The 18,440-nt window shown below is 35.1% G+C and overlaps 1 protein-coding gene and 1 long non-coding RNA gene across 2 annotated transcripts; both read left to right on the top strand.

Annotated features, from left to right (window-relative positions):
• The first annotated feature begins 7,110 nt into the window (after window positions 1–7,110).
• Window positions 7,111–10,736, top strand: LOC126381554 (uncharacterized). Its single transcript, XM_050031027.1, has 2 exons — window positions 7,111–10,524; window positions 10,658–10,736. Exon 1 carries the CDS (start codon window positions 7,805–7,807, stop codon window positions 10,052–10,054), a length of 2,250 nt encoding a protein of 749 aa, XP_049886984.1. The 5' UTR covers window positions 7,111–7,804; the 3' UTR covers window positions 10,055–10,524; window positions 10,658–10,736.
• A 1,033-nt stretch (window positions 10,737–11,769) lies between these two features.
• On the top strand, window positions 11,770–12,844 carry LOC126381557 (uncharacterized). Its single transcript, XR_007568871.1, has 2 exons — window positions 11,770–12,191; window positions 12,403–12,844. It is a non-coding gene; the product is annotated as an uncharacterized LOC126381557 (long non-coding RNA).
• The last annotated feature ends 5,596 nt before the right edge of the window (window positions 12,845–18,440 follow it).

Genomic DNA, 18,440 nt, shown 5'->3' with positions numbered 1-18,440 from the left:
TGCGATAGTTTTGCCAGGCCGTAGGGTGTCTCCCTGATGCGGAGCAGTTTTCCAAGATCTGGAAGTTTTCCCATACTCACCGAAAGATCTTGATCAAACCCCTTATACATCATTTTTACCCCCCGACGCTCCTTCTGGGAGAACAACTATGTCAGTCAGTCAGTCAGTGGGTTTGTAGCTATATATAATATAATAATAATAATAATAACTAGATGTCGCGTGGTTCGCTCGCAGCAAGCAGCTCGCGTGTCTTGTTTTACCGCCATTTTTTTACCGCGATAGAATTTGACCAAGACTAAAATAGGTCTCGTGAAATCATAAAAGTTCTAGGTGCTATAGTTTTGCCAGGCCGTAGGGTGTCTCCCTGATGCGCAGCAGTTTTCCAAGATGACGTTCCGATCACACCCCAATACATCATTTTTACCTCTGAGACATTTTCTGGAAAAACAAAAATTTGTATGGCGGCCATCTTGTTTTTCCGCCATTTTGATATTTTACCACCAGAGAATAGATTTGACCAAGATTTAAATAGGTTTTGTGAAAAAACAATCGTTCCAGGTGCGATAGTTTTGTCAGGCCGTAGGGTGTCTCCCTGATGCGGAGCAGGTTTTCAAGGTCGAGAAGTATTTCCATACTCAACAATACGTTCCGATTACACCCCCATACACAGTTTTTACCCACGACACATTTTCTGGAAAAATCAAATTTTGTATGGCGGCCATCTTGATTTTCCGCCATTTTGATTTTTTTTCACCCACAATAGAATTTGACCAAGATTTAAATAGGTTTTGCGAAAAAAAAATTGATCCAGATGTGATAGTTTTTCCAGGCCGTAGGGTGTCTCTCTGATGCGGAGCAGGTTTTCAAGATCGAGAAGTATTTCCATACTCAACTTGACGTTTCGATCACACCTCCCATACATAATTTTTACACCCGAGGCATTTTAAAAAAAAAAAAACAAAATTTTGTATGGCGGCCATCTTGTTTTTCCGCCATTTTGTTTTTTTTTCACCCACAATAAAATTTGACCAAGATTTAAATAGGTTCTGTGAAAAAAGAATCGTTCCAGGTGCGATAGTTGCGCCAGGCCGTAGGGTCTCTCCCTGATGCGGAGCAGTTTTCCAAGATCTGGAAGTTTTCCCATACTCATCGGAAGATCTTGATCACACCCCCCATACATCATTTTTACCCCCCGGCGCTCCTTCTGGGAGAACAACCCGGTCAGTGAGTCAGTGAGTCAGTCAGTCAGTGGGTTTGTAGCTTTATATAATATAATATATATATATATATATATACTAGATGTCGCGTGGTTGGCTCGCAGCAAGCTGCTCGCGGGTCCTGTATTAGTTCGAAGCTATGTATGGCGGCCATCTTGTTTTCCCGCCATTTTTTTACCGCGATAGAATTTGACCAAGACTTGAATAGGTCTCGTGAAATCAAAAAAGTTCTAGGTGCTATAGTTTTGCCAGGCTGTAGGGTGACCCCTGATGCGGAGCAGTTTTCCAAGATGACGTTTCGATCACACCCCAATACATCATTTTTACCTCGTGAGACATTTTCTGGAAAAACAAAAATTTGTATGGCGGCCATCTTGTTTTTCGGCCATTTTGTTTTTTTTCACTGGCGATAAAATTTGACCAAGACTTTAATAGGCTTCGTGAAAACAAAAAAGTTCCAGGTGCGATAGTTTCGCCAGGCTGTAGGGTGTCTCCCTGATGCGGAGCAGCTTTCGAAGATCGAAAAGTATTTCCATACTCAACATGATGTTTCGATCATATTCCTCATACATCATTTTTACCCCCGAGGCATTTTCTGGAAAAACGAAAATTTCGTATGGCGGCCATCTTGTTTTTCCGCCATTTTGGTTTTTTTTCACCGGGGATTGAATTTGACCAAGATTTAAATAGGTTTCGTGAAAAAAATATTGCTCTAGGTTTTATAGTTTTGCCAGGCCGTAGGGTGTCTCCCTGATGCGGAGCAGTTTTTCAAGATCGAGCAGTACTGAAATACTCAACATGACGATCCGATCACATCCCTATACATCATTTTTACCCTCGAGGCATTTTCAGGAAAAACGAAAATTTTGTATGGCGGCCATCTTGTTTTTCCGCCATTTTGTTTTTTTTTCACCAGGGATTGGATTTGACCAAGATTTAAATATGTTTCGCGAAAGAAAAATTGCTCCAGGTTTTATAGTTTCGCCAGGCTGTAGGGTGTCTCCCTGATGCAGAGCAGATTTCAAAGATCGAGAAGTACTTCCATACTCAACATTACATTCCGATTACACCCCTATACATTCTTTTTACCTCTAAGACATTTTTCTGAAAAAACAAAATTTTGTATGGCGGCCATCTTGTTTTGGCGCCATTTTGATTTTTTTTCAACGACGATAAAATTTGACCAAGATTTAAATACATTGTGCGAAAAAAACATTGATCCACATGTGATAGGTTTGCCAGGCCGTAGGTTGTCTCCCTGATGCGGAGCAGGTTTTCAAGATCAAGAAGTATTTCCATACTCAACAATACGTTCCGATTACACCCCCATACACAGTTTTTACCCACGAGACATTTTTCTGGAAAAATAAAATTTTGTATGGCGGCCATCTTGTTTTTCCGCCATTTTGATTTTTTTTTTACCGGCGATTGGATTTGACCAAGATTTAAATAGGTTCTGTGAAAAAATAATCGTTCCAGGTGCGATAGTTTTGCCAGGCCGTAGGGTGTCTCCCTGATGCGGAGCAGTTTTTGAAGATCGAGAAGTATTTCCATACTCAACAAGACGTTCCGATCACACCCCCATACATAATTTTTAGCCCCGAGACATTTTCTGGAAAAATAAAATTTTGTATGGCGGCCATCTTGTTTTTCCGCCATTTTGATTTTTTTTTACTCACGATAGAATTTGACCAAGATTTAAATAGGTTTTGCGGAAAAAAAATTGATCCAGGTATAATAGTTTTGCCAGACTGTAGGGTGTCTCCCTGATGCGGAGCAGTTTTCCAAGATCTGGAAGTTTTCCCATACTCACCGGGAGATCCAGATCACTTTTCTCATACATTATTTTTACCCCCCGACGCTCCTTCTGGGAGAACAATTATGTCAGTGAGTCAGTCAGTCAGTCAGTACATGGGTTTGTAGCTATATAAAATAGTAGTAGTATATTATTGGGCATTCTGCCCCACCTATCGTTCGCTCTGCTCACGACCGTTCGCTGCGCTCACTTAGGTGGGTGGAATGCCCAATAATATAAAATAACACATTAATTACCCATCACAAGACAACACCAAGAACAAAATCAAGAATAACAACAAAAATAAAATGTGAAAGAAGTAAGTTATTGAAAAATGTTTTAACAAGTTGAAACAAGGTTCAAGTCTCAACAAGTTTAAACAAGGTTCATGCTTTAATAATTCTATTTTGTATGTACTTACAATAGATGTTGTGAATACTGCCCACTGCAAGATGATGTTTAACACAATGTAAACATGATAAAAGTGTAAGTAATCGTGATAAACAGAATTTTAACTTCGCTAAATCTTTGAATAAGAATCGAATCTGCGTTTGTAATCAAAGTGATCAAAGTAACTAATCAAAGTGATTCAATGTTAATTTGAAGTACTTAAGTATCAGAAAATTTTTATTTACGAGTTTACGAGTGTGTAAGTATTGATGTTAGGCGTAATTAAAGAAAATAAGGTAGGTAAGGCGTAATGCTTTTATTTGTTCAATCGTGTTCAATCTACATGTTTGTCAGAGTAAAATCGTGGTTCATCTTCAAAGTTTTTGTCAATTCGTGTAACTAGCTTCTGTAACAACTTCCACTCATCGCTGTCATCCGGAGTCTGCAGCTTGATTCGTAGAAGAGCCTTGCGCCAGACTTCTCTTGAATCAGTGTTGTTCACGTCGTTGGCATGGTATATCTTCAAGTCCACCACGTATTCGCCATCCAAGCTAGTTGTACGCCGCTCTGACCCGTTCGCCACCTTGTTCACGAAGTACGATACGATCCTCTTGTCGCTTCCTTCATTGCCGACCGTGCGCCCGTGAGTTAGCCCGAAGATGTCGTGTGTCTTTGCTTTCTTCCTATAATAAAAAGAAAATATATTTTAGAGTTACAAAGTAATAAAAACCAACTTGCTGTCATATTTGATAATAAATATAAATAGTTAAAACATTGGTGAATGTATGGAATGTAGGGAATGTATACTTGTTCGAGAGATAACGATAACATAAATAAAAACAAAGTGATTCTTGTGATACGTCCCCACAGGGATTCGAACCCGGGGCCTCCGGATCGTGAGCCCAACGCTCAACCACTGGACCACGGAGGCCATAAACAGCAGGAACAGCAGGAGCCTTTAAACTGAGGGATACGGACCGTTCTCGAACGTAAAGTAATGAACCGGATCGTAAATTGACTCGACAGGGAATCGAACCCGTGACTTCTGTTGAAGAAATCAAGGTATCAAGCCAATGCACCACCTGCTGAAAAAAATATTGACATGTCACATGGTTAATTATACTCACTTTGTATTCTCCTGGTCAATCGACGAAATCGACGGAGGGGCTCGCGAACGCTTCATTTGGCGTGCAACAGGAGTCTTCTTTGTAGATCCCTGCTTCGGAATAACTTCAAATTCTGAATCGGACCTGAAACAAAATAAATCAAATCAAATCAATGTAATGTACTGCACTGTAACTGTAGAAATTCTTTGGGTGATGTGTACTCCCCACACTAATAGGTGAAGCAGAACTTCTAAGTTAAACCTCCAAAATTATGTGATGGAGAACTTACATAGTGCTCAGAAGTGGAACTTGTTTTAGCTTGAAGTGTTCACTTGCACAGCGCCGGGGTCGACTCAGGGCTGATAAGCGGTGGCTGGTGTCGCTCAGGGCTCAACTCTCTTCACTGAGGAGCGGGGTTACTCAACTCTTTTCGGCGAGGAGGTTCTTGATCTGCTTCTGATAATTTTTACCAAAGACTTCGCTGTTTTATACCCCAAAACTAAAATTAAGCAAAAATGTTACATCGTAATTTAAAAAGCCTTAAAGCCTATTTAATTCGTTGACATACGTCCTTTTCGAAAATATTTCATTTGGGATACCATGTTACAGCTCACGAAAACCTGCAACGTAAATTGAATAAAGCACTGAAAACCATTTAACATGAACTCTACCTATTATAAAAACTGCAAGCAAAAGCAACCTAATTCAATTACTGGTCGACCCACACGAGCGTTCGTGCTATACGTTAGAAAAACGATATGGTTCGCGGTCTGAGCGCCGCGTTTGCGTCAAATGTACGTTCGCGGAGTGCAAACGTTCACGAAACGCCCGTGTGAGGTTGACGTAATGATGAGCATTGACAAAAAATATTTAAAGTCATCTTTTTTCGATGAACAAATAGCTCACGGAATATTGCAACATCAATTCAAAAAAGCAATACCAGCATACCTACTTAATACGTAATACTTTTAATTACACGTGTCTAATACTTACTCAGAATTAGGTACCATACATATTTCGTCCGTTGAAGCCCTCGTACGTTTGAACCTCAAGATATATTTCAGAATTACTGTGATTTACCAAAAAGCTGAGTTTGAATTAAAATAAGTTTACCTAAGTACTGTAATTCAGTTATTTTTTTCATAAATCAATAATTATGAACTTATGAGCTAATAACTTTAAATTTCTTACAGCCTACTTATTAAAAATTAAGTAGAAGATCCACGATCTGCACCGATACACAGAGGAAGTTATTTCAACAACTTACAACAAAAAGTGAGTAAGAACAAAATTATACTTAAGTAAATACTTATTTAAACTATAAAAAAATGGTTAGTGAACTAATAAAATTACGAAATATTTACAGGTCAAAAAGGGAATCGCTCTCTTGCTGCGATTCATGAGTGAAAATTCAAGAAAGTACTATTAAAGTCAACGATCACTCTCGAGGTAAGAGTGCACAATATTTATTTTCATACGCACCTAATCTAGCTCAAAAAACCGGTAAACGATGAAGATATTGATTTAATTCTAACTTTCAGATGCGAGGTGACTACCATTCTTTATCGACTTGAAGCTAGCCAGATGACGAGTTGATGTAGACCCTTAAATGGTAAGTCTGAATAGTGTCATAATTAAAGTTAGTTTAGGTTATCGACATTTGCCTATTTATTAATATATAAATGCATGTTTCACAGATTATACTCGGGTTGAACTTATAATCATCTTTAAGGACTCTCCACATCGACGCTACTCGCGCAGTCGAAGAGCTCCTGATTTCCTGCTTCAAATAATTGTATGTAACTACTTTTAATTTATCTCTCTCTCTGTCTGATTAAGAGAAAGCCTGTGCCCAGCAGTTTATGTTAAGTTATAATATTAATTAGTATTTAGATCGCCTTATAGTCTATAGGTTTTACTCAATTCGTCTCATAATTAAAACAATATCACAAAAGTGTCTTTATAGATTTTGGTAGGAAGGTTCTTTTTTTTTTGAACCATTTTCGATTTTATTTAAAATGGGTTACTGCTCTGTGTGTAATGTTAATGTTAATGGAAGACAGTGGACTGGACATTTCCGTAGCAGTAAGCACAAAAATAATTGTACTGCTCCGCTTTATGATAACGTAGAGATCATAACATCCGCTTTTAAAGGACGTATAGTAAGTTATCGAATTATTGCATCTAATGAAGAAGCAAAAAACTTACCTTCTTTATTTTTAAACAACATTCGTAAACAAATTAGATCTCTTGTAAATCACGCCTTACAAGTTCACACTTCTGTTAAAATTAACTTCGAATTTTTTTTATCTTTTCTTTTGCCTAAAACTGACGTACAAGAAGTAAAGTCGTTTGCTACAAAGAACTTTACAATTCACTTAAATTTTGACTTTGATAATCTTTATAACGAAGTTGTTTCTTTTCTGTTGAATAAAGTAGGGGAATTTGAAGAAAGAGACAGTGGTTGGACATTTTTAAGCAATTCACACCTTGAAATAAATATAAATAAATATCAGCCTTTAAGCGGTTCCAGCTTTATCTCTTTGCCTAAATATATAAGAAACAAAAAAGCATGCCTCAATATACAAAACAAGGATGACTTTTGTTTCTTATGGTGTGTAACCGCTGCTCTGTATCCTTCAAAAAAGCACCCAGAGCGGGTATCATCGTATCCCCATTTTCAACAAGTACTAAACATTAAAGACTTAAATTTTCCGATCACTTTCTCAGATATTTCTATATTTGAAAAAAATAACCCTAGTTTGAGTATTTTTGTTTATGGATTAAAAAATGGTAAAGAAATAACAGGTCCGTTATACAAATCAGAGTCGACCATAAAGAACGATAAACGTAAAGTTGTACATCTTTTGTTCCTAGAAAACGATACATCGTCTCATTTTTGTCTAATCAAAGACTTGACTCGTCTTGTTAGAAACCAAATTACTAAACATCACGAAAAAGTTTATTACTGTGAAAACTGTTTGTTATTTTTCCACTCAGTTGAACGCATCAATAGTCATTTATGCGAAGGAACTGTTACTGTTTTACCAGAAGAGGGTTCATTTATTACATTTAAAAATTACAACAGAAAACAAGACATTCCGTTTGTTATCTATGCCGATTTCGAAACAATTCTGCGACCTATTCAAGACAATGACTGTGATACTGCTAACACAACAAAATTGCAATGTCACGTGCCCGCGGCGTTTGCGTATAATATTGTGTCTTCCATTGATCCTAATTTTAACCAATTTAGAATTTATCGTGGTAGAGATTGTGTTAATAAATTCATAAATATGCTTTTGGATGATGCTAAGGAAATTAATACTTTATTGAATACGAATCGAGGAATGAAATTTACTGAAAGTGATGCTCGTGATTTCGAAAAATCTTTATATTGCCACATTTGTAATAATTTTTTATGGGGGAAAAAAGTTAGAGATCATTGTCATATTACTGGAAAGTATCGCGGAGCAGCCCATCGTCATTGTAATTTACAATTTAAAGTTCCTAAATGTATCCCGATCTTTTTCCATAATTTATCTGGCTACGATTGCCATTTATTTATTAAGCAGTTAGGAGAGGTTCCTGGAAAAATAACAATAATACCTAAAACGAAGGAAAAGTACACCTCGTTTTCTAAATTTGTTCCTATCAACGAAAAAGAGTACATACATTTACGTTTCGTAGATTCTTTTAATTTCTTAGGAACGAGTTTAGACAAACTAACCAAAACAATGAAAACTGAGGATTTTGTTTATCTTCGGCGTCATTTTCCTGAAGAGGAAAAATTCAAATTATTGACTCGTAAGGGAGTGTATCCGTATGATTATATGTCAAGTTGGGATAATTACGAAGAAACCGCACTGCCATCGAAGTCTTGTTTTTTTAATTCATTAAATAATGATCCAATTTCCGATGATGATTACAATCACGCGATGTCTGTATGGTCGCGATTTAGTTTGACTAGTTTAGGAGAGTATACTGACTTGTATCTCAAATCGGATGTTCTTCTGTTAACTGATATATTTCAGAATTTCCGTAAGACCTGTAAGCGACATTACACTCTCGACCCTGCCTTTTACATCTCAGCGCCAAGCCTATCGTTTGACGCTATGTTATTAATAACAGGAATCAAACTTGAACTTATATCTGACATAGAAATTACCCGAATGATTCAAGACGGAATTCGAGGTGGATTATGTATGTGTTCGCATCGCTATGCTAAAGCTAACAATAAATATATTAATGAATACGATGAATCACAACCCGAGTCTTATATCGTTTATGTGGATTGTAATAATCTTTATGGTTTCAGTATGTGTCAATATTTACCATACGCGAATTTCAGGTTTTTGCTTGAAAGCGAATTAAATGATTTTAACGTTTCAAGTATACCCGACAACAATGCCTGGGGTTACATACTTGAAGTAGATCTGTTATATCCTGACCATTTACATCAATACCACAACGATCTTCCATTTTGTGCAGAAAAGTGCATTCCTCCTGGTGGTAAAACTAAAAAACTCGTTCCAAACTTATATAATAAATACAAATATGTGATTCATTACGTACACCTAAAAAAGTGTATAGAGCATGGTTTAATATTACGTAAAATCCATCGAGTTATTACCTTTAGACAGAGCGCATACTTAAAACAATATATTGATTTAAATACCGAGTTACGCAAAAAAGCAACAAGCGTATTTGAGCAGGACCTATTTAAATTATTTAATAATAGTACATTTGGAAAAACGTTAGAAAATACCGAAAATAGAGTGAATGTCCAATTAGTTAATAGTTGGAAGGATGAAAACAATATAACAAAAAAGTCTACCCAAGCGGAGCGATTGATAGCTAGTCCTTATTTTCATAGTGTTTCAGTGTTCACGGAGAACTTAGTTGCTATACAAATGAAGCCCGACCAGATTGTTTTAGATAAACCAATATACATAGGGTTTACAGTGTTAGAGTTATCAAAATCCCATATGTTTCACTTTCACTATAATGTCATCAAGCCCTTTTATAAAGATAGAGTACAATTGTGCTATATGGATACCGACTCGTTTTTGTATTTAATACATACAAAAGATTTTTATCTGGACATAAAAAGTACTTTTCATAGTTATTTCGATACAAGTAATTACGACGAGCAAAACCAATGGTGCCTTCCTATTAAAAACAAAAAAGTTCCTGGTCTTTTTAAAGATGAGATGGGAGGAAAGATTATTACTGACTTTGTCGGTTTACGCTCAAAACTTTATTGCGTGAAAAATTGTGATCAAGTTATCAAAAAGGCTAAAGGCGTAAAGTCCTCAGTAGTACGTGACTTAACCATTACAGACTATGAAAAAGTTCTCTTTGATAATGAAATAATTAAAAGAAAAAATATTTTGTTCAAGTCGATAAAACATCAAATATTCACACAAAGCGTAAATAAAGTTGCATTATCTAACAGCGATGACAAACGATCGATATGTACCGATAAAATTAGAACCCGAGCTTGGGGAAACGCTTTAACTTTTAAAAACCTAGATTATGAGTAAAACCTAAAGACCATCTCAAATAATCATAAGTAGTAATATAATAAATTACTTAATAATTATTAACTTAAATTTGTATAAAATTGGTTACGAATTATTTATTATTTATTTATTAAAAATAAGCACAGTACTTAATACATTTTTTTACAATTGACGGTGCAACAAAAACCAACTTTGGTTTATCCGTACACCGACATTCACCATCGTCGCTTCCAATTTGCAACATAATATCATGCTCGAACAAATAGTACAATAAATTGGAACATGTAGGTAGGAATTTATACACTTGCAAGCGAAGTACACAAAAACTAGTTCGCTGCATCAGCTTCACCCCGCGCGTCACACGTAACTACCGGACAGCGCGACACACAGGAGGTTTTTGCGGCTTCTCTAATATTTTTCCTGATTTAAGAAATGGTGCTTTAGTTTGTATTTAATGTTAAGTTCAGTGATTTCATTTTTAAGGTTAGTAGGTAAGTCATTAATTAATTTTGGTACTTGATATTTTAGTAATTGTTTTCCATATAAGTTGTTAAATTTTGGTATTTTTAAGGTTAGTTTTGAAGCACTACGTGTATTTATTATGGGTTTAATAATATGTTGCAGATTTAGGTCAAAAAAGTTTTCAGAGAGGAGTGTATATTTAATTTGGTCGTGTATAGGCATGATTTTGCAGTGCTGAAATAGGTGTAAGTAATTGTTCTCATGCTTCGTTTTAATTTTAGGAGGCACAATGGCTTTCAATAGTCTTAATTGCAATCTGTATATTGCATCAAGATGTGTCTTACACGTTCTACCATAGCTACTCAACCCATAATGTATTATTGTTTCTCCTAAGGCTTTATATAAGTACAAAAGTATATGGTAGGGAATTTTGTTCTTAACAAGTGTAAACTTTGACAGCATTGCTCGTAATTTGTCGCTTACAAGATTAATGTGCTCAGTCCACTTAAGGCGGTCATCAATTACTAAACCAAGGTATTTTTGTTTTTTGACTACCTCCACTGGCGTGCAAGAGCAGTTTGGTATATCTGCATGCAGACATGCATGATTATGAGCAATCAAGCGCAAGCTTTGTTGTTTCCTGTTCTGGCTGGAGCTTATATACATTAGTTTTGTTTTGTCGGCATTGAGCGCGAGACCAGCGTCATGAGACCATTTAGTGAGCAGTGTAAAGTCCATTTGTAGATTTTTAAGGGCTAAATCTAGATCCTTGTCAGCTGATATAAGACATGTATCATCAGCGAACTGGTAGACCTCACAGTTTTTGATGAGGTTAACCAAGTCGTTAACATAGGTAATAAAGTGCAATGGACCCAACACTGAACCTTGCGCTGTACCTTCTGTAACCAAAACTCTTCTACTTACAGAACCCCCTATTTTGAGTGTGTCAATAATTGTACATTGTACTTATTTCCTAACATAGTTTAAGTTTACTAACAAAATTTACTATACTTATTTAATGTTTTATAAGTACTTTCTAATTTTTTTATACAATAAAATATTATATTCAATATAAATGTTTTTTTTTATTTTATCATAAGAAATTTTACCTCCTTACCTATGAAAGTTGTCTCAAGGATACGAGTAATCTCATGACTAATTTCACGAGTGACAAGCAACTAGTGTCTCTGCCTACTCTATTAGGGATTACGAGCGTGATCGTGAGTTTATGGTTGTTGATTACTTGACCTACATTGATGTCATCATTCATCAAGTCAGCGAATTTATAAGAATGTAGCAACTGCTAGCATCAGTGATGTGCCGTTCTCGGGAATGTTCCCAAAGTGGGAATGTTTCCGTTGCAAAAACTTTTTAGTAGTAAAATAATGGCTGTTTTTCTTTTTCAAATTGTTCTTTTTTGTGCTCTATAATGTTATCTGCGTAAAGGTTAGGTAATAAAGCTCTTTTTATCATAAATTTTCCGTCTTTTACTGCTGGGTACATTCCCTAAGTGGGAAAATTCTCGGGAACGACACATCACTGGTAAGCACAATACGTCATTCTAGCAAATTTTGCAAAAATCGTGCATTTTGTGTATTTTGCATTTTATTTGCAATCTACACTTTAATACCTTCAAGGTGCGTCATTCATTTTTAAAACTCGAAGAGGTTAGACACGACACGAGTGCATCTACTTGGTAAGTCAATATTATTATTTTATTTTTTATTATATTACTTGTATTTTTTATGTATTGTGACGTTAATTCTAAATTATAAGTCTGCAGACCCTGTAAAAACGGAATAACGCTAGGAAGATATACAGATAGTTCTAAATTGTGTTTATTTTAGAAAAACTTTATTTTCTTTTGTATTTATATGTCTTTCTTATCTTATGTTTTTGTTTAACAGATCAACATGACGACGTCATCTGAAGACATCACGTACATGTTCGAACAACATGCGCAAGACCCGCTGGCAAACTTTGATGAAGATTATCCAGAGTTGGCCAGACTCCACCGCGAACCAAAGAAGAGGAAGCCTGCCAAGCGAAATGTTAGCGTGCAGTGCGTCTCAAAAAAAATACGTCATAAGGACACATCATCCTTCGTGCTACAAAACCACCACAGCCCGGGCACTCGACTAATTAGAGTCCAAGTTGTCGATCTAGAGAACAGTCCTCAAGTTACTCATGACAACGGGGACCCTGAAGAAAACATTTTAATGAGCGCCCAGTACGTGGTACATAAGGATTCCTATGATGAAGTGTTAACGCAGACAGAAGCACTTATCGCAAACATATCAAAAAAGTTGTGTAATTATCATTTCTAGTGCAATAAATATTTTATATTTATTCTGGTGTTTTTATTTATTTTTCTTCTAAAGCAATTTATTAAAGGTAAAAATAAAACTATTTTTTCATTCATTACACAATAAATTTATTATTTTCTATACACCATTTTTTAATACACAATACATTTTTCAAAGCACATGATTTAGAATGGTTTATACAGTTATATTTTTTTTCATTTTTCGTATATTTATCATATAATTTAGAAAGGTTAGGACATTCTTTTTCACTCAAATCGGTCACTTCGCAATTAGAGCCTAATTCTTTTATCCACTTTACTTTTTCTAATCCTTTAGTAAGAATGTTTTTATTTGCTAAATAAGGCTGTATAATACGTTTGAATTCTCGATGATCTATAAATCCTTCACTCCAATATATTTTACGATTTTTTTCGAGCCATGTAACTTGTTTTTTTTCTTCCCTTGTTAGAGTATTATACGAGTATGGAGGTTTAATCAAAAAAGTTTGCGTATAATCACTGGTTGCTATAGCGAGCTCCTTTATTATGAAGTTATTTCTAAGATCCTTAAAACCTTGAACATCAACGATTATTGTTTGCGAATTCATGATATTTTTTTAACCACCCCACAGAGCGGTTTATATTCAACTATGCAATCGTTCAAAATTAAGCAATATGCCGAAGTTAGATCTGGTATTTCGGTATTGGTTTCTATTTCCACTCGCACATTTACTACAGGTCCAGACTTCAAATTATCAACCTGTCTCGAACAATCTATCACAAATAACGGAGCTATTTCTTTAAATTCTTTTGCACTTAGTAATGGTTCTGTTCGGCGTCCATAATAAGACTGTTGAAACCTCGCGTATTGTTCGTATAATAAAGCTATATTATTGTTTGAAAAATTGACATTTAAATTTTCATAAGGGAAATAAGTGGAATTTAGGTATACTTTAACATCACGTAAATTGCAATGGTCGAATCGAGACATGTCTGCGTCACCATTATTTTTTCTATTAGTTTGCAAACCAATTATGACGTATCTAGGTTTTTCGATTTGTGATGAAGTTTTAATTGACCACGTATGTTTTGTAGTTTTTGGTAAAGTAGGATATTCATAAAGGTTCCAATTTCTAAAAGCTAATTGGACTGGTCTATCCCTTTCTAAATGTTTCAATAAATTAATTTTTTCTTTATCGGAAACTTTCACGTGTGGCACACGCCATACTATTTTATTTATCTGAATATCGTTAACAATCTCTCCAGTATTTAATTTTAATGCATTAAGATTAGTATTACTACGTAACAAAATAAGTTCGTGTCTGCAATTAATGATAATTTTCTTATAGTCCTCTGCAAACCCTAGTATATTACAGAGGGGAATAGAAGCAGAAAAAATACCTGAATTTATATTTTTTGTGCCATTAATATCCCACCCCCACACTTAAGACATTTTTGATTCACACTCATTCATAGATAATAAAGATTTTATAGTAGTGGTTACGCCAGCATTTTTTATTCTATTTATTTCGATACCATTCAGTTCATATCGAATATCTTGAAAAAAGTAAAGTAATGGATTGTTTGTAAACTGAACAGACGAAGCTATTTCTTTCGAATCTCTCTTGCCGACGAGCACTTTTCCTTCTAGATATAGAGTGCTGGCTGATGGTAAAACATATAAATCTTGCTGGTTGATCGGGATGCGTATTTCATCGTTCCTGTTGAAACTTGTCACATACGGTTTATAAGAATGAAATTCAATACCGTCAATGCTGTTGTCGTAAGTAGGTGTAGATGATATATCTAAAATATTCATTTTTTCAAACCAATTTGTTTGAGGAAATTTATATTTTCAGCAGATAAATTATTACACTTCTTAGATGTTCTTTTGTTGATGCCTCGAGAATAACTGGTATTTTTAATTGAAGGAGTCGTCATTTTATTATAGATTATCATGTTTTCTTTAGATGGAAATATAGTTGTACTTCTTCCCCACGTAAATTAATTAAATTGTTGTATGCGTCTAATAATCTTATGTGAATACAACTTATATTACTTTGATTTACTGGAAAGTAAATTATTTTTGTAGGGCTTTCTATAATTCTGTAACCAGGTGGTGCGTTAGGAGCAAATTCATAAATAATATGGCTTGGTTTTCCGTTTATAAATGATCCGCTCACTATATCACATTCAACCCTCACCACAGTCGTCGGTAAAATGTTAACGGGAAGGTGAGACGTGTGTAATATATTTCCCTCTAGAACCTGATTAGAAAATCCCAATAAATGGCCTAAAGAATCATGTTTTTCAAAATTAATATCTTTAGAACAAAATAACGATGTTGTCATTGTATTATTGTTGCATGACAGATTGAATGGTACGTCAATTTTGGTTCTTATATAATCATTTATATCTTGAAGTTCATAGGTACCTTCAGGTATTTCGATGACTTTGTTTTCACCGTAGTATAATTTATTGTTTCTTTTATCAATATTTGGAATAGAATTAAATGTTGCTAAATACAATAGTGCACATTCGTACTCGCCTTCTAATTGTAAAGTTGGTGTATAATATGTAGATAGAAGAGCGGAGTTCCCAGTTATTGATAGTGTAAAAGACATGGTGCAAATGATAAAATAAAAAAATGTTTCCTTACTTTATACATAATTTATTTAAACCAAAAGTTAATTAAGAATTCTAAACACAAATGACCACATTTAACAGAATTGAATTCTTGAAACCTTGTATAGTTATAAAATAATTCACAGTTCTGAACATAGTATAAAAATTCCAACGGGGGTTTTAAATCCCCATAACTATCAAAGTATTCGCAATAATTATTTACTTTGACATAAGCTACCCAATGTGTTCCGTTATTTTCAGAGTTATCCAAATTTATAATACCACATTCAATAAGATTAGATTTTGTAGGTAATTGATCTTTCATATACACACCTCGATTCACCGTCTACAAGTAATACAAAATCGTTTCATGCGGAAAGCCACGGGAGCTCCGTGGTTCCTTCGCAATGAAAATCTGCACATTGACCTAGGTCTGCCAACCATTGCCCAATGGCTCAAATTAGCTTCCAAACGTTTTTTCGATTCTGCTCCGCACCACCAAATCCCCTGGTAGTTGCGGCTTCCGAGTACATTCCGCTTAGGGACGGTACTGAAAAGTATCGGCGTCCGAAGGACGTAATATACGATCCCGACGACCCGATTACTCTAGCCATAGAGGCAGCCAATCAGCTCGCGACACCAAACACTTCAGGTCCCCGATACCGACCCCGCCGGCGTGGTCGACGATTTCCCTCATTCAGCGCTTATCGCTATCGACCCACTAGGGTCGATTAATTCTTTCAAATATTTTTCCTCTCAGACGACGCCCTGAGCCGAGGTTCGCGCCCAACTGGGCACCCTCAGGCCTGTTGTCTTAAACGTTGTACCGGGTGAGAGCCTTCAGCGCTCCCCATTTGTCCGGCCAAGTAGTTAATGCCATCTGCGGCAAATCTACAATAAGTCACGTCAAAAAAAAAAAAAAAAAAAATACACACCTCGAAAATAAGGTATATGTATGGCGAGTTTTAGAATATCCACATTACTAAGAGCACGATTAGGTAGCTTACTAATTAGTTTTTTGCATGATTAATGTATAATCCATTGCCTTTTTTGTACGGCTTAACAAATAAACCTTTCCCTATTTTTCTCATTTCCATTGCCCTATTGTGACGTTCCGTTTCTCGTAAACTCTGTTGGCTAGCTTTGTATTCATTAAGAGTTTTAGCAATACCCGCTGCACCCCCGGCTAAAGTGCCTAGTGCCGATAATCCAGCAAAAATTGGAACTAGTGGTAAAATTCCTCCTGTCTTCGGCAAAGGCAAAACGCGAGGCACTCTAATTTTATGATTTTTAGAGACAAGTTTCTTCGCAGCGAGATAAGCACATCTAATCATAGTCTTGTTATCTTTTGGGTTACTGTTTTTTACGTGTTTACGAATCTTGGAAACCAGAGAACCAAATTTTTTTAATCCACTTCCAGTTTTTAATTTAGCCTTCATAACTTTGCTAACCAACCATGAAGCAAGTTTTTCACCTTTGCTTGATTTTTTTGATTTCAGTTGATGTTTAGCCATGTTAAGTAATTGTAAATCTGCCTTATGTCGATTTTTCAAATCTGTATATTTTGAATATGATATGTCGTGAGCCTTACAAGCTTCGTCTAATCCGTTTACTCCTTTATCACCACGCAGTAAACGTTTTTATAACTTGGTTCCTGGACCGCAGTAATTATATCCAGGTAAATGTAACTCGAACGGTAAATTGTTTATTAAATTATTGAGAAGTCCACTGCCTTGCATTGCTTGTTTTATAATGTTATGGATTTAAATTGAAAATCATATTTATATAAAGTGATTTATTGCACAATAGCCTTATTGTTAATCCAGCTATTATAACTATAACTAAGTCCTAACCATTTTACATACAATTTATTACCTTGTTTCTTAATTACTTTTTCTATAAGATACACATCAGGGTAACATGTTTTCTGAAGTTCTTGTTGATAAAAAGCCCCAGATATTGGTATTTCTCTTTGGTCTTCAACTAAATATGTTACAGGGACAGTTTTATTCACTTTTCTTATCTTAAATATTTCAGTAGACCAATTAGGAGTGTATCCCTTATGAAAGCTACTTTTATATTTGCTTATACGTACGTAATCACCAATTTTAAATTTATTCTTAGTTAACGAAGACAGTTTATTTAGCTTAGACTGAATATTTTCTTTCACCATAGCTGCATTATTACGATTAACTTCAACTGGTTTATATTTAGTAGTACGATGCTTTGTATTGTTGTATGTTTTCACTACAACGTTTAATGATTTGTCAATCCAATTATAACTTCCATTTAAACTAAATAATTTGTAAAGATTATTTTTTAAAGTTTTAAATAATCTCTCCACAATTGATGCCTTTTTGATTGAAAATGAAGAGTAATGGTTGATAACACTTTTTTTGGTTGAACTTTGCATTAAATTTGAAAACTTGTCATTGTAAAACTCTGTACCCATATCAGTTTGCAAATTACAAGGGGTTCTCTTACTTTTTTCCAATACTTCTTGAAAAGCGTTTGTAACATCTAATTTATTTTTAGTTTTCAGTGGCACTACCCAAGCATATTTAGAAAAACAGTCAATCACGACCAAAATAAAGCTAAACCCTTTATTATAGGGTTTTATGTTTTTAAAGTCTATCAAATCTGCTTGCCATAAGTCGTCTATTCCTTTTAGAATAACGGAGCGACGTATGAAGTTTTTTCGAGCTGTCTTATGAATTTCATTCACTATTTGTTGTTTTATCATGTTGAGTAGATTTATTTAACTTAGGTGTATCAAGGTTTTGCAACTTCTGATCTATATATGCAATAATAGTTGCTTTTAAACGATTTATTGCTAGTTGCATTTCAAATATATTTTCTTTCTTGTTTTGTTGAATATAACTTTTTATTTCTTCTTTTGTATAAAAATTACGAATTCTTTGATCCACATATTCTTTATTGACTACATCGTCTGCTTCAATAGGTATCACCACACCTCTTAATCTTTGCGAATGTAAATTAAACTCACCGTTATCT

The sequence above is a fragment of the Pectinophora gossypiella genome, unplaced genomic scaffold (genome assembly GCF_024362695.1).
Source record: "Pectinophora gossypiella unplaced genomic scaffold, ilPecGoss1.1 Pgos_61, whole genome shotgun sequence".
NCBI lineage: Eukaryota > Metazoa > Arthropoda > Insecta > Lepidoptera > Gelechiidae > Pectinophora > Pectinophora gossypiella.
This window is presented reverse-complemented; position numbering and strand designations above follow the sequence as displayed.

Excerpts from the sequence above, each read along its gene's own strand:
- LOC126381554 (XM_050031027.1), top strand. The coding sequence starts at position 7,805 with ATGCTTTTGGATGATGCTAAGGAAATTAATACTTTATTGAATACGAAT.